At 36.9% G+C, this 16920-nt stretch overlaps 1 protein-coding gene across 5 annotated transcripts in view; it reads right to left on the bottom strand.

Annotated features, from left to right (window-relative positions):
* PLXNA1 (plexin A1) overlaps nucleotides 1-16920 on the bottom strand; it is a 434540-nt gene that overhangs the window by 153246 nt on the left and 264374 nt on the right. For all 5 annotated transcript variants that reach the window (XM_081965343.1, XM_081965340.1, XM_081965344.1 and 2 more), the window contains exon 9: nucleotides 5787-5901. In XM_081965343.1, coding sequence (XP_081821469.1) covers nucleotides 5787-5901 — 115 coding nt within the window. The remainder of the gene's footprint in view (nucleotides 1-5786; nucleotides 5902-16920) is intronic.

The raw sequence follows: 16920 nt of genomic DNA, 5'->3' as shown, positions 1-16920 counted from the left end.
GCGAAAACGGCTCTACGGGCAACCTGGAAATCTGTTCCCGAACCTCTGGGTTGCCTGTAGGATTGTTTTTTGCCCTCCCAAGGGAGAAAAATGCCCCAACGCGCAAACAGGATGTCCGTTCCCTGAAGCCTCTGGAGGGCAAAAAACAGCCGAAAATGAAGAGTGAAGTCAGCTCGCCAGCACACACATGTGCGCTGGAGTTGACAGGACAATGCCTCGCCTGCCCTAACAAATGGCTCCGCCTGCCGCCTGAATTGTATGTGAAAGAGAATGTTTAATCTGCAATATTAAAAAAAAAGCTCTTAGAATATATTTACTCATAAGTCACAGAGGTGGACATCACTCACAAAAGGCCAGGGGCTCCAACTGACTTTAATTTTCTAGCCTACGTTTTCCAGAAGACAACCTGGACCCTTAAAGACCAGAACGATACTGTGACAAAAGCTTTTATATTAATAGAGCTAGAATACTACTGATCCATGATTCTCAGAAATAGCAATAGCACTTAGACTTATATACCGCTTCGTAGTGCTTTACAGCCCTCTCTAAGCGGTTTACAGAGTCAGCAATATTGCCCCCAACCATCTGGATCCTCATTTTACCCACCTCGGAAGGAGGGAAGGCTGAGACAACCTTGAGCCTGGTGAGTTTCGAACTGCCAAATTGCAGGCAGCCAGCAGTCAGAAGTAACCTGAAATTCTGCATTCTAACCAATGTGCTACCACCATAATTCTTTTACATCCTGTTGATAGGACTGAATATCAAAACGCCTTTTAACACATCACTCCATTGTTTATAGTTTATACGTAATATAGTTTATAGTATATTGTTTATACTTTGAGGAGACATCAGAGGATTTTATGGTCAAATAAACCTGACTGCAAAATGAAACAGTTTCCACAAGTTCAAATCACAAGTTTCAGCATTTCAGTATCTTCCAAATATTGCTTACACTATACATAGCTATTAATCTGCACACAAATAGCTACAGGGATGTGTTCTTAATTTGCTCCAGGTTCTTATGGTGAATTTCTTCATAAACAAATAGGCAAATAACTATCTGAAAATCGCACACGCTGTCCAGCTCATAAAGCAAGATGACAAACTCAAAGACATAAAACTACAATAATGGCCCCAAAAGATCCAATTCATCTTGTTTCTAGGAGATACCGCATACTCGTCTACGAGACTACCAGTGAGGGCAGCCTCAGAGACCTTTCCATCAGAGCTGGGATTACTCACATTAAGACTTTGGCGATTCATAATTGAACTTTCTAGTTTTTGTTGCATTTTATAAATGGATACATCTGTTTGCAGGTTATCTACATTCTAACCTTAAAATCTAGACTAGGCCTGCACATCATATGACCCAAAGCCACATGCAACCCGCAAGCAGCCTTGTGCAGCATTTTTGAACACTTAACAAATACCGTTGCAAAAAGTTTCCGACATCAGGAAGGTTGCATCACCACCACTACTTTTTCTTAACCACTTCCCCTGTGGAAGACATGCTGCTGAGTGCCTTTGATGCCTCCAATCCCTGGCGATGTTGCTGTTGCTGCACAATCAGTCACTGAACACACACATCAGTGCACCAGCTATTCCTAGGTAGCCCATAATTATTTTGGGCTCGGCCAGAGCCGAGGTGGCGCAGTGGTTAGTGTGCAGTACTGCAGGCTACTTCAGCTGACTACTAACTGAAGTTCGGCAATTTAAATCTCACCGGCTCAAGGTTGACTCAGCCTTCCATCCTTTGGAGGTGGGTAAAATGAGGACCCAGATTGTTTGGGGGCAATATGCTGACTCTGTAAACCACTTAGAGAGGGCTGTAAAAGCACTATGAAGCAGTACATAAGTCTAAGTGCTAATGCTATTGTATCAGTGTGGCCTTTTTTATTATAAAGTTTTTTATTTTTTTCATTTTCATAGCATATAATCACATGTATACTATTACATAGCCAACATCATATTGTATTATTTAATGTTTACATTGATTCATCTTACCATCAACTCCCAAAAACAATTATTGGCTTTTTTGCTCTCCATACACCATATTTGTATCTTATCTATCACTTTCTTCTCCCTTTCTCCTCCTCCTCCTCCCTACCTCCTTTCTTCCCTCTGTCATCCTTCCCTTCTCTACTTCCCCTTCCTCTCTCCTTCTCATCTCTCCCCTTTCCACTCCTCATTTCTCTCCTCCTCTCCCCACCCGCTTGCCCTCTCTCCTATCCCTCTCTTCTTCCCTCTCTCTCCTCTATTTCCCACTCTTCATCTCATTTGCTTGGTGTATTTCAGCTTCTGAGCAAGCTCCATTTTATGTTGATGGTATTTATAAATCCTTTTCAATATATATATATATATATATATATTTAATTTTAACATGTATTCTTCAGTGTGGCCTTTTCTATGGTATGTATGAATTTTACGTGCTTGCTCTAAATGAAATAATGCTGAACTGTCACCAGGCAGAACATTTCAAGTCTTGACATTACAGATAATCACTGAAATATAAGCCAACGGTGTGCTGCAGCTGCCAAAAAAGCAAACACAGTCCTAGGCTGCATTAACACACACAGAGAGAGAGGCTCAAGATCACATGAAGTGCTAGTGAAATGTTATAATACCTTGGTAAGGCCACACTTGGAATATTGCAATCCAGTTTTGGTTGCCACAATATAATAAAGATGTTGGGACTCTAGAAAGAGTGCAGAGAAGAGCACGAAGGTGATTATGGAAGCTAAAATGTATGAAGAGTGATTGCAGGAACTAAGTATGTCTAATTTAATTAAAAGAAGGATCAAAGAAAAGGGAGTCAATCTATTCTCCAAAGCACCTGAAGGCAGGACAAGAAGCAATGGATGGAAATTAATGAAGGGGAGAACCAACCTAGAACTAAGGACAATTTTCCTGACATAAGAACATGATAACATAAACAAGTGGAACAGCTTGTCTTTAGAAGTTGTGAGTGGGTAGTCCAAAACTGAAGGTTTTAAGAGACTGGACAGCTATTTGTCTGAAATGTTATAGACTTTGAGCAGGGGGTTGGACTAAAAGACCTCCAAGGTCCCTTCCAACTCTGTTGTGTTACATACTTCTATATTTTAATTTTACCATTCGTTTTAAAGAACGGTAAATATACCATATACCATAGAATTGCATTGAATTTGACTTTTCAGATTGGTGTTTCAATCTGAATATTTGCCAGCAGCTGTTTTGAGTTTCTGCAGGCTCCACCTTGCTTTACCAATGAGTATAACTACCATATTTTTCAGAGTATAAGACAAATCTTTTTCCCTCAAAAAAGAGTGCGGAAACTAGCTGCTATGGAGTAGCAAGAATTAACACTTTGCAATACATATAAAAACCACTTGCTTTATAATAAAGAAGAAACCCAGGATGATACAGAGCCACGCAGATAGTTCTGTTATCCAAGTTTATTATCCAATGTATCATTACATTTCAGCATTTTTGTCCCCTTGCAGATCAAAAGCCAAACTCTTCTCATCCCTTAGGGCAGGGGTGTCCAAACTTGGGAACTTTAAGACTTGTGGACTTCAACTCCCAGAATTCCCCAGCCAGCCATGCTGGCTGGGGAATTCTGGGAGTTGAAGTCCACAAGTCTTAAAGTTCCCAAGTGTGGACACCCCTGCCTTAGGGGAATAAGCCAAAATGATAAAAGTTCAAAAATATTCAAATTATGGTTTGAAGATAGAATTTGCTTTAAGCTGACTCATTTCTGCAGGGCATGTGCCCTGTCACTTACAATTATTGATTCTCCTTGACAGTTCAAATACTTTAATCACTCAGGTTAATAACTAAGGTGGAATAGATACAAAAAATAAGGGCATTTAAAAAAAAACAGGTGTTTTACTTAAGCTATATGTTATAATTTTCCTTAAGACTTTAGAGGTAAATATACATAAGGTTTTCCTGAAAGCCAGTTTATAAGTAATTTGAAAAAAAAACAAAACCTGTCCACCATTATCAACTTATTTTGATTGGAAGTATCCTCTCAGATAATGGAGCAAGAAAAAGAGCTTATAAAATGCCCGAAGGCTAAAATGACAGTCTGATAAAGATGAGAGAAGAAAAAGGAAGAAAGTGTCCTAGTGAACATAACCGTGACCTCTTTGAAATAGACTTGCTGGCTTGTGGGCTTCTTTCTTAATGGTTTGCACAGGGAGACTAAGAGGAAACTACAAAAGGATAAAGAAGTTAAATCCTCTGGTTCTTGGAAGCCTCCGATTCTTTGTTAAACAGAGCATTCCGCCATAAGCGCGATAAGCAAGACAACAGGGTTTATCTGGCATGTGTCATGTCTGCTTAAATCTCTGGATCAACTTTTGGGAAGCTTTGGAATGCCCTTCCCTATAACGCTTAAGATAAAGGTAAAGGTTCCCCTCACATATATGTGCCATTCCTGACTCTAGGGGGTGGTGTTCATCTCCGTTTCAAAGTCAAAGAGCCAGCGTTTTCCTAAGACTTTCTCCGTGGTCATGTGGCTGGCATGACTAAACACCAAAGACACATGGAACGCTGTTACGTTCCCACCAAAGGTGGTTCCTATTTTTCTACTTGCATTTTTACATGCTTTCGAACTGCTAGGTTGGCAGAAGCTGGGACAGGTAATAGGAGCTCACTCCATTATGTGGTACTAGGGATTCGAACCGCTGAACTGTGACCTGCTGACCTTCTGATTGACAAGCTGAGATTCTTAGCCACTGAACCACTGTGTCCCCCATAACACTTACTTCATACTAAATGCCATGAAAACAGTACTATTTTTTACATATCATATATACAGAGAAGATGTCTGCAAACATTTATGAAGAATTACAAAAAACAAACAAAATAGTCCCCTTTCTATACTATTTTATGTTTTAATTTTACATTTTATTTTAAAAGATTTGTATCTCACAAATCACAATAAAACTATAAAAACCATTAAAAAACCCTAAAAACCCAGTGCCTCAATCAATTTTCCAGGGTGCCCCAACAATCCATCATAGGCTTTAGCACTCTACCTCACTGCCTGAGTAAAAGGCAAGGCTTTAATGGCCTTCAGGAACACTAAAAGAGTGGGCCTTCTGGATTGCTGAGGGGAATGTTCTATAAATGAGCAACAGCCACAGATAAAGCCTACTTCCAAGGTTGCATTAGATGGGAATGTTTCAGAGAAGGATCTCGAACATGCCCTTCCTACTCAATCTAGTAGGATTGACAGATATGTCAAAGAAAGGCAGTCCTGCAAATAGCCTGATCCTAGTCCTGGTCCTATGCTATGTAGAGCTTTAAAGATAATGAGCAGAACCTTGAATTGCACCAGAAATGAAATCAGAAGGTCTGTGCAGCTTGCGTGACAGGAGTGTAACAAGGGAAAACTTAGAGGCACCCAATACCATGCATACCTCTAGGTTTAATCACATTCCACCCATTTTGTGCAATCCAATAGATGTGCTTTCACATCTTTGTCTAAATCTCTACTGCGTAGCAACCCACTACGATCCCTCTTAACTTTTCCTTGCATGGCCTGACTTTTAAATTCTCCTTTCTCATTCTTTCAAGTCTCCTCAGTCTTTTCTTATTCTGATGCCTAAGTAGATATGGATTGCCCAATATTGAATCAAATGATTACTATTGTTTTGATCCCAGGATTTGATCCTTCTTTAAATGAAATGGGGCTCTGAGCTGTATCATCTAAGAAATTGAAAGAAAAAGACAGGAGAAGAAAACCATCTGTTTTCTTCTGTAACACTGAGCAAAAAAAGGCAGACTTGGCTATATACCTCAGACATGTTCACACGGCCTTCAAGGAAGGAACAGTCTGCTGCATTTTGAGTACAAATGTGACGATATTTACACCAGTGGCAAGGGAAGGATCCATTCACACAGGACAGGCAGCTGTAAAAAACACACACAAAAAAAGAAGTCAAGCATTAATACTTTCAGAGACATCTTAATTACACAAGAGCTTGTCTTTTTCATTATTACTAGCAGTGTGTCATAAACAAAAGTGGCTCATGACCAAGATCCAGAAAGTGTTGACAATATATACAATAAGCGAAGAAATGAACATCAGGCTGAGAAATGAAAAACCTGTATTATACAATGGAACCTGTGGGGGAGATTTTATAGGCTAGGACAGTGGATTAACATTTGGATGGGGCCGTACTGACATCTCTTTGTTGCTAAAAGCCTCAGTGGCTTTTGGCCAAAATGTTTGCCATATAATACAAATCATAAAATAGCAATGGGAGAAATACATCACCCCTTAGGATCATAATAGGATACAGAGTGAAATGTCAATGAAAAATGTCCCTTACACATCCCTGCAAGTCTTTTTCCACAATTTTATGTCCTTAGTTCCATGTTGAGACAACCGAGTTCACTACTGAATCAAAGATGAGGACACTATAAAAAAAGCTAAGATGCCACCTTCAGTGACTGCAAACACAGAACTTTACAAATGTCACAGTTTAATATTCACATTCCTTAGTCCTTGTGTCAACTGCCTTCTCCTTTCTCCACACTGGAGCCTCATAATGCTTTCCATGTGATTAAATCTGTGCCCCAGTGACCTCAGCTTCTAACTTGGCAGCATTACAATTCTTTCTTTCCATCAATATGGTACTATGGGTTGAGTCACAGACTTTGTGAGCTTTATTTTGGCCCGTATGAAACGCAATTTAAATAAACAGATAGCCAAACAACAGAGTTCCACTGAATGGAGAAAAACCCTGAAGAACGTAATAAAGAATCATTCAGGGCAAGGGGGGAGGATACAGTCACGCAAAATCTGAGTCAGATTAACATTTGAAGAATGTTATTTTTTTTTTAAATCTTATTACAGCAACATACTACAATGTCTTCTATTATCTACCCAGGTTGCTTCTATACCAGGGGTGTCCAAACGTTTTGCAAGGAGGGCCAGATTTGGTGAGGTGAAAATGTGTGGGGCCGATCATTCAGCCTGACATTCTTTGAACCCTTAACATTAAATGCGAATTGACTACCGTATTTTTCGGAGTATAAGACGCACCAAGATTTTGAAGAGGCAAATTAAAAAAAAAGTTTTTGCACTATCCCAAAAATGGCCCATTTTTCACGAAAATGGGCCTTTTTTTTAAAAGGGCATGAATAGCCTTTAAGAGGCTTCTAGAATGCTCCTGGGGGCTAGGGGGGGCAAAGTTGAGCAAAAAATGGCCTGTTTTTTGCCAATTTATGCCCTCTACAGCCCCCAGGAGCACTCTGAAAACCTCCTAAAGGCTATGAATGGCCATTTTGGTGAAGGGGGCAGAGTTTTGGGAGGCAAAAAATGCTGTATTCAGTGTATAAGATGCACCCAGATTTTTAGCCTCTTTTTTGAGGGGAAAAAGATGCATCTTTATACTTCGAAAAATACGGTATTTTATGAAAGACTAAACAAATAACTCCAGTGGGGAGAAGAGGCTACGGGCCACTTGAAATTTGAAAAAGGGCCACATTTGGCTCCCGGGCCGCACTTTGGACATGCCTGTTCTAGACCCTTCGAAAGGATGGAAGGCTGAGTCAACCCTGAGGCCCATCAAGATCTAATCACAGGTCACCATGGGCAGACTTTTGCCTACAATACTGCATTTTAATCACAGCGCCACCAGGGCTTAAAATAGTTGGTGGGTTTTTGATAGATTAAGAATTCTTTAACTTCATTTTCCCCAATGATCAAGCCTGTAATCTCAATTTTAGGTTTTCGATCTTCATTCCCATTTGCCTCTGCTTTGTTCACATTGGAGAGAAAGATTCAAGAGCTCCTTGGTAGTCTTCATTTGTGGCATGTGTGGGGAGGGGAAAGGAAGGGAAACAAACAGATGAAGTAAACAGAACTCTAGTTTTTGTTTTAAAATCAGTGGCAGCTTTCTTTCTCATACTGACAATAGTTAGGGCTGCTACTAATCCAGAAACATCAGATAAATAGACATCCTAGAAATCATATTCCCCAGTCTCTGGTACACCAGGGCCCAATTATACCTGCAAAAACAGAATGCTACTGTCTGGGATTGCTGTAAATGTGCTATGTTTCCAATTGTCATTTTATTCAGGCAAATGTTTTTGATCTCAGCATTCAGAGAACTGAAGATTTGTATGAGGCCTGAGGAGAAACAAAATCAATTCCCATATTTATATAGCTTTGTGAGCAATGTGAATAAAGTTTTCTTAAGAAAAATAATCAGGAGAAGGGTTGCCCTGACTGTAACTGGGTAATTCAAATCACAGTTAATCGTCAAATCCACCATGTTCAGTCCACTTTCTCGAGTTGAGTAACCAAAGACAGAACAATTTGTAGAACATTGGTGCCATTACTAAAGATACAAAAAATAACTATTTTCTGGAAATTTATTTATGTTTATTTGTGTTTTCATTCCCAAACCAAAAAAACAGATTTAACAAACATGTTTGTTTATTTTATCTATTTATATATCACATTTATATCAAATGAATGTGTGATTGTGTATTTTTAATACCTAAAATGGTACAATCATAATTGGTAGACAAAAGAGTGAATAATTTCATTATCTGGGAAGAAACCATTAAATATTTCACATAAAGAACGTATGAAGTTAATCCTTGCATATCAGAGTCAAAAGTTTTTATGTACCATGGGATGACAAAAACATTCAGCACTATGGGGACACTATTGGGTTTCAATGGGTACAATACAAAATTCTCAATCTCATGTACTTGCTTTGAACTGGCTGGACAATATATTCTTTTCCAATTATTAATACCTGTTGCATCAGCAAATAAACCCCCATGAGGGGAAAACCTCAAAATTTCCCAGCCCTTCATGTCAAAAGAAATATAGTAACAAAACCATTTAGATAAGGTAGCACATAGACCTGACATCCAATCTCATTTAGTGAAACATCAGCTGAGATGCCCACAAAAATCAACAGCTCTGAGAATCATTCTATTTATCTGGGTGGGTGGAGGAGACACAGATATCATTTCATTCCCACCTGTCATATTGTATAGTATTAATGATGCTTGTCACAAACAAAAATGTGTGCCAGGTACAAAGTACATGAATGGCGATCAATGATTGAAAGATTGGTTAACAGTTGTAAGTGTGTGCCTGTTGTGATGCTCACAAATGGTGTGTCTGGGACACTGCGGTGGCTGGAAATGCAAGGATTGGTTGCAAAGTTGTTTTTGCTGTAACTTCAAATGATTGCTGCACAAGGTAGTGAGTAAAGCAACAGCTACCTGCTTATAATATAATGCACATGTATTGTATTTCTAGACTTTTGCGAACTTCACAATGGGTGAGTTTAATGCAGTAACATTTATGTTTGAGAGTATAGTTATGTGAAAATGAAAGTGAATAACTCTAGTGCCAACATTAATTCTTTAAGCAAGGATGAAATAGTTCTATGTGAGAAACTAAATGTAACCTCTATTGGGATTTATTAGGGGGTAGTCCTATACACCAATGTCTATTAATATCTTCGCTTCTTTTTTGGAATTTTTTTCCTCTGCGACTTCTAAGGAAATAGAAATATTTTTCTTCTCAACTGATCATCCTGGCCATATCCACTTAGATTCCTTATTTTATCAAAGTATAAGAGCCAGGGAGACTCTTCATACTGAGATCTGAATAGGCTTCATTCAAAATTAAACATTATAGTATGTTTGGGAGTTTATCCCCTATATCCATATGTCATCACTATCTGTTTATGTTTCAGCAGCAGGTTGCTTGACAGCCTGACACCATCTGTTCCATCTCTCCTTTTTCCTGGGGTGAACATTGTTTACTGTCAATATTCAGGGACTAAACATTTTTTAATGTTTAGAGAAAGTAACTGCATTTCCACAACTTACATAGTTGGTCAAACCGGCTCATATCAGTCATAATAGGCTCAAGTCCAATCTTCCTTTCAAACTTAACTATTGTTTAAGAGGTAATACTCAAATCCTTTCATCTTGTCCAGGTAATCTCTTCACAAGCGGCATTTCCAGCAAGTAAAGCTGTAAATTGATTAATCTGATCTAGAATGAATAGAAAGATTTGGGGTGGGGGGGAGAGCTAGACTGAAGTACTATTTCTATCTCTGCTACAAAGCGATACTTGAAATGTGTTAATTAAATTTCTGTTTGGGTTTGTGAGTTAGCTAGACAGGATTTCACATTTTTGTAAAAAAAAAACCCATTAAATCTGAGATAATGAGAATGGCAATACCATCCTTCAAAAGTTATGATTTATATTTTTAGACAATTAGGGCCACTTTTGTTTCTTTCACTGCTGCCGTTTTTAAGTTGGTTTCAAAGCATCTGCGTGCGGAATTTTTCAAATTAATTATGATTGATTCTCACGCTTGCCTGAGGTCAGATTCATATGATTTGGCATTATATTGGATATTAATATAATTCTGGAAACAGCGCTATATAATATATAAAAAGCGCTACATAATGTATTAAAAAGTTCCAAAGCTTCATGGGAAATATTGAAGGGCACGATGCCCTCTAGTGGAGAACATATTTGCAAAAGAGAAAACAGAATACTATTTATAACTATGCTTGCATACATATCCATAAGCTTTCACGAGGAAATATAGAATGTAAGAATCACATAAAGAATACAACTTATGTTAAAATACTCTCTCAAAATATCAGATAATCAGAGATGCAAAGCCTTTGCCTGTTAATTACATTTAAAAAATTTCTAAGGAGAATTTTAAAAAATGTATACCATATTGTTAAGCCAAGAAACAAAGATTTTTCCTCCTAAAAGAACTTGCAGTCCTACACAAACTTCTGGATTCTGCTATGTGAATCTTTCTTTTGCAGTCAAGATTACTGTTGAGGCAAACCAGAGTTTATGCTAGTTTACAGAAGGATTTGGTGTTTTTTTAACCCGATAGCTACAATTACCCTAATTGATGTTCAAGGACCACAAAGATCTTGCTCTAGTGCAATATTTTCTGGCATCTATGCCCACAAACTTACTTCCTCTATAGTCTTTTGTGAATGTATTTTGCGCAGAATTAACAAAGTAAAGTGCCAAATAATGCCCTCCAGTAGCAGCACGGATGAAAGAAATGTTTGTCTAAAAAAAAAAAGCAAACAAACAAAAAAAACCCTTAAAGGTCAAAAGAGGTTGTGAGTAGCAGGATGCCTCATTCTAGCTGTCCCAGGATAGGAAGAAAAAACTAGGGTGAGATGAGTAAATCCACATAAATCCAAACAACATCAATATCTAAAAAAAACAAGGGGCAAACAGGTCATTTAATTACAGGATTATCTTGCTGCTTTTAACAATATGGGAATCATTGTACTTGTAAAACTATCTGGCATACCTTTCTTCCATCTATACAGTACTGCTATTTCTTATTGCCAGTCCAATTTATGAAATGCTCTATTTCAATTCACTTATAATACAATATTAAAAGAAAAAAAGATAGCCCCAATATTGTTTATGACCGGTAAAGATTCTGTAATAAATACCTTGATCGAAATTTTCGTACAAAAATAATATATAACTGAAAATACTTCTTCAGGTAAATGTGGACATTTTCCTGAACTTATTGTTCTTACTTCTGTATGTGTCTTATAACTCCAGGTTCTTTTGACATATTTTTTTATTATTTAATTTAAAATATGTATTTCTTTCAGTGTTTCCATTTCTGCTGCTGAAGGTCCCTCATCATTGCAGCTGTTAACTGAAATGAATGTATTTCCATGGCTTCATCCAGATATAGCAACAAACCAGTTAGCTGAGGAGCAGAAAACACCCAAACCAGTGTCAAAGTTCCTTTTTAGAGATACACATTTAAGGAGAATCACACTCATCTTACAAGAGAGTCGATCAGTCAGTCATGCAGGTAGGTGAGATCACTGTAGAACTAATCTCATTGAATTGCAGTGGTCAAATGCACTGAAACTGGATTTATTACAAAGAATTTTTAATAGTCTCCCTCAAAACCAATAAATGTTCAGTACATTTGCAATGTTTTCACTTTAACATTATACATTACATTGAAATATGCAACAATATGCTAAAAGACTGAATTTTCTTTGGAAAATACAGTCTTTAGTATGTCATGCTACGTATTACAGAGTAATAATCCAAGTGAGCCTATAGACTCACAAACTATATACAAGTCTTTACTTCACAGACTCCAACTAATTTTTTTTTAGATAATTCATCTACTGAACAAACAAACCATAGTTGCTTGATCACATTTACAGAAAAGTAAACATATTGTCTGTACTGAATGCATTGCATTAAGTTCAACATAACATACCAACAAGTATTTGTAGCATATGCAGATAAGAATATACACGCAGACTATTAAGTAGGGATGTTTATAAACACCAATGTCTGAGTGATACATACTGTATACATTGACAGCATCTACTCACTTGAGAATTTCCAATTTTCTGAATATGATGCTTAAAGAATTCCGGAATTCATATTCTTTCCTTAAAGTTCATATTCCTATGGTCCTATTCAAGTGTCACATTTTAGTTCAGTTTTCATTTGCAAATTTTATTGTATAGGATTGCTGCCACGATGCTTACTTTTTATATTTATAAAGCATGAATGAAACAAGTTCTTTCTTTTATCTTTGGTTTTTCAGGCTGACCACTCTTAGATTTGGGCATGACTTTTCTGAAGGGGAGGAAGAGTAATGCTCAAATCTAAGGAAGCAAAAGAAGATGGAGAAAGCAAATTATTTTTAAAAGATGGAGGGACAGAGTGAGGGATGGAGTGAGAAAAGCAAGCTTTAAAGAAGATTGGAATATAAATAAAATTGACATACAGGTAGTGCTCAATTTACAACCACAATTGAGCATAAAATTTCTGTTGTTAAATGAGACATTTGTTAAGTGAGTTTTGCCCCATTTTATGACCTTTCTTGCCACAGTTGTTAAGTGAATCAATGCAGCTGTTAAGTTAGTAATATGGTTGTTAGGTGATCAAGAGTGGAGGAGAAAGAGAGACGCTTAAATAAACGCTAATAAAACGCTAATAAATAAATAAATGAATAAGGGAGAGAGAGAGGGAGGGAGGGGGGAGGGAGGGAGGGAGGGAGGGAGGGAGAGAGAGAGAGAGAGAGAGAACAGGTTTGTAGTGTGTCAAATTTTTCAGCTTTCAATTTCCAAACATTAGGAGTGATCAAAAGTTGTAACATGCCTTGGAGATTGTAAGATATTTTGGTTACTTTAATATAATTTAGATGTGCCTGGTAAATAACTACATAAATATTATAACTTTTTAACATTTTGTTTGTTTCATTTGTTCTAGTAACTCACAAGTTTCAATATCGTAATGCACTCTGTTTGCAGAACTGAAGTCCAATGCCAAGACCACACCAGACAGTTTATAGTTAAGACAACACAAAGAAGCTCTAAAAACACCTATTTTTTAAAAGGGGTTATTTAAATAGGCAAATAATAATTTAACTCTAGTTAATTGTTAGTTTTAATGGCTGGTTTAAATATCTGTGTTTACTTTTATCTTTCTACAAGAGACATTGGTTGTCAGCAATAAAACAAGCTTAATTAATTGACTGATGTTATTTGATTTCTGACTGCCTACTTCAAAGATAAAATATCCTATAAAATATACATTTTTTACATTAACCAGTTACAAGGTAAGGAGCATTATTAGTATTCTCTAATACAGAACTCCTTTCTTACAAAGAAGAGAATCAACATCTGTGTGGACAATTAGGTTGACCTTTGATCTGTTATATAATAAGCCTACTGGATGGGATATCATGCTATAAATATATTCCTAATTCTACTAAGGGACAATGATTTGGCATTTTTCATCTGCTTTTCTTTTATTATCTCTGGCTGGAAGTCATCATTGTTAGATGGTGAGATTCCTGTCAAAACAGCTTGTCTCTGAGATATACCGTAGTCACCAAAAAGGCTGTCAGTTTGGAAATCCATCAGGACTAGAAGGCTAAGGGCGCACAATTCTATATGTCTACGTGTATGGTTTTTTGCAAGTTTATTGTGTCATAACAGAATCCATTACTATTCAGTGAACATTGGTGGAAGGTGTGTTTGTTAGACTAGACTGAGAAGCCATCTAACAACAGAATGATTCTGGGCATCTTACACTTAAAAAGAAAAAGAAAAACCCCAAGAAGATCCTATGCACACAGACAAAAACACAAGGTGCTAGACGGTGTTCCCTTATCAGAATAAGAAAATGATGCATCCCTTTTGAAGTGATTTTGGGAAGATAAAAATGTTGAGGAAGACATAGAAAACTTATCTCATATATTTCATGTAACATATTTTGATCTCTCAAAATCAATGCTGTCAGGTCAGACAGTCATCTGTTCTGATCGTGTGATTTTAAATTCTGGATTAGTCATATTAAGACTATTATCCCTTTGTATAATTTTGGAGGAAAAATTGATCTGGTGCGCATTACTGAGATGTTACCCGGCAGGGTCCAAAACGTCATTGAGGCTGGAGGGCTGTTGGAAAGCTGGAGTTGCTAACATTACAGATATCCCCTTGCTTCTCACTGAAATCTACTTTAACACTAATTCTGAAGCCATGTACTTGGTTGTTAAGGAAGAGAAATAGGGCAGTCTGGTGTTAAGACAGCCAGATAAGACAACCCAATTATTATTTTTCATACTTCCTTTCGGGAGTCCCTTTCGGGAGAGGGGGCGGTATATAAACGCTAATATATAAACGCTAATAATAAATAAAATAAATTCCTGGCACTTTCACTGGCTGAAGTAAATCTAAGAGGTAGGCGTGGAGAACCACAGTCTAGTAGGTTTAGAAGTCTTCAAAAACCATGCTAAAAGCTCCCTGACTAATCTAGTTCAGAATGTCATTGGCCTGACACCTAAGCAACTTTTGAGGTTACCTAATAGTTTGACACATATAATAGGTCAACTTGTGATTCATTTTTTTTCCTTGGCAACTTGGCAAAGAGAAAGGACTCTATATGTATGTGCGGAGATTAGAATTTATTTGAAAAGGGTAAACCACTTCCTCTTGAATCTCAGACTAGTGTTGACAGAAGGGTTCCTGAATGCATAGACTATTATCTTGCGAGCAAGACTAATGATCCTGTCTTGTCAAGTTATTCAAATATGAAACAGAAAGGGCCACCAATACAAATACTCATTGGCATTTTGTTTCCTTTTTCTTTTCTTTCCTTTATACTGTAATAGGATAAATCTTGATACTTATTTTTACTTTCTTATTTTATTAATTACTTTATTTGTATCCAGCTTTTATTAATTTTGCAAATAACTCGCGTCAGTGAATGTATCGAATATAACTTCTTCCTCCTCTTGTTTTTACAACAACTTTCTGAGCTGAGTTTGGTTGAGAGAGAGTGGTTGACCCAAGGTCACCTGGCTGGCTTTCATGGCTAAGGTGGAACTAGAACTAACAGTCTCCTGCTTTCTACCCTGTGGCTTAACCAGTAGGCCAAACTGAGTCTCAATTCCAATGCAAATTTCAATGAAACCTTTTCAATGCAAATTTACATTGCATTTACAAATTTAATTATGTTTATAATACTATTAAATTCATCAACATTTCTATTATTTATAAAACTTAAACTATTAAAAATAAGAAAAAAGTTTAAAAAATATGTATTTACTTATCATTAAATTTGTATTGCTGCCTATTCATCCATGGTGACTCAAGGCGACTTACAGGATATAAAAAACCACATCTAAAAACAGTAAAACTAATTTTAAAAAAATCAAATAAATAATGTAATAAATTAACCCCACATCTCCCACCTCCCGCCCCAGCGACAGCTGATCACATGATCCATTTAGTGGCCTCCGTCCCTCTCTGGGTTCCCTAGGCCTGCTGGCAGAACCAGGTCTTCAGAGGCTTCCAGAAAAAAATCTATCAATATTAATAGTATTTTAGGATCTCAATATGACAAGCACAAAATTGTTTAACCGTTCATCCAAATTTGAGTATAACATAAAGGTACAGATTGTAGAATGGAACATGAAATTATTGGCGTGAAATGTATAGGTTAAAATGAGAAAATTAAAAAGAGAAAGTGTGCCAGGAAAACTTGATCTGTCCGCATACAATCAAAATGTAAGATTAATGCTAGGAACAGATTTGATAACCATGAAAAGAAATAGGAGACACTGAAAACTGGAGCAGCCAAAAAAAAAAAAAAAAGATGTGAACATTTCAAAGAGGAAAAGATCCAAGTGGCTTTCAGTACAAGCTATCACAATAGTCAGGAAAAAAGGAGCATGAAAGCCTTGGGCAACAAACAGAACAACACAGACTTTCAACATCAAGCAAAAAAAGGATAAGGATTCTTGATTAAGACATCTAACAAGCAGAAGTAAATAACAAAAACAAGAGAATGACAGGTGTTTTAAAAGACTGGAGAAATCACAAGAAAATGTATAGCTAAGGTAGGTAATCAAGTAATCATGGAAGTGAACTGAAAGAGGCAAACGAGATTAAAGGAAGATGAAAGGAATATGCCGAAATCCTTTACGGGTAGGATTACAGAATGACGTAGAGAAATTATATTCAATAGCTGACACTTCTAGAAAACTGCCAAAGGTACAAGAATCAAATGCAGAAGGAAACTTAATTGACCAATTTAAATATTTAGGCAAAGAGGTAGTTAAAGTGCCAGCATCCCCATGTCAACAAATATGAAATAAGACTATGCTGTTTCAAAGTTGAAATATATTGATATACCTATACTTATACCAAAAGAGATAGATAAAAGATAATGTACAAATTATTGAAATGTTGCACTAATTCATCATACAAGTAATATATCATACAAGTTTTTTTTAAAGGTAGAATCATATATGGAGAAATACCAAGAACAGATTTCAGAAAAGGCAGAGGGACACATCGCATAGTTAACTTAAAATGGATATAATTTAGAGCAAGATT

This window comes from Natrix helvetica (assembly GCF_964273705.1).
Source record: "Natrix helvetica genome assembly, chromosome: 1".
NCBI classification, from domain to species: Eukaryota; Metazoa; Chordata; class Lepidosauria; order Squamata; family Natricidae; genus Natrix; species Natrix helvetica.
The sequence above is the reverse complement of the archived record's forward strand: the minus strand, read 5'-3'. Positions and strand labels throughout refer to the sequence as shown.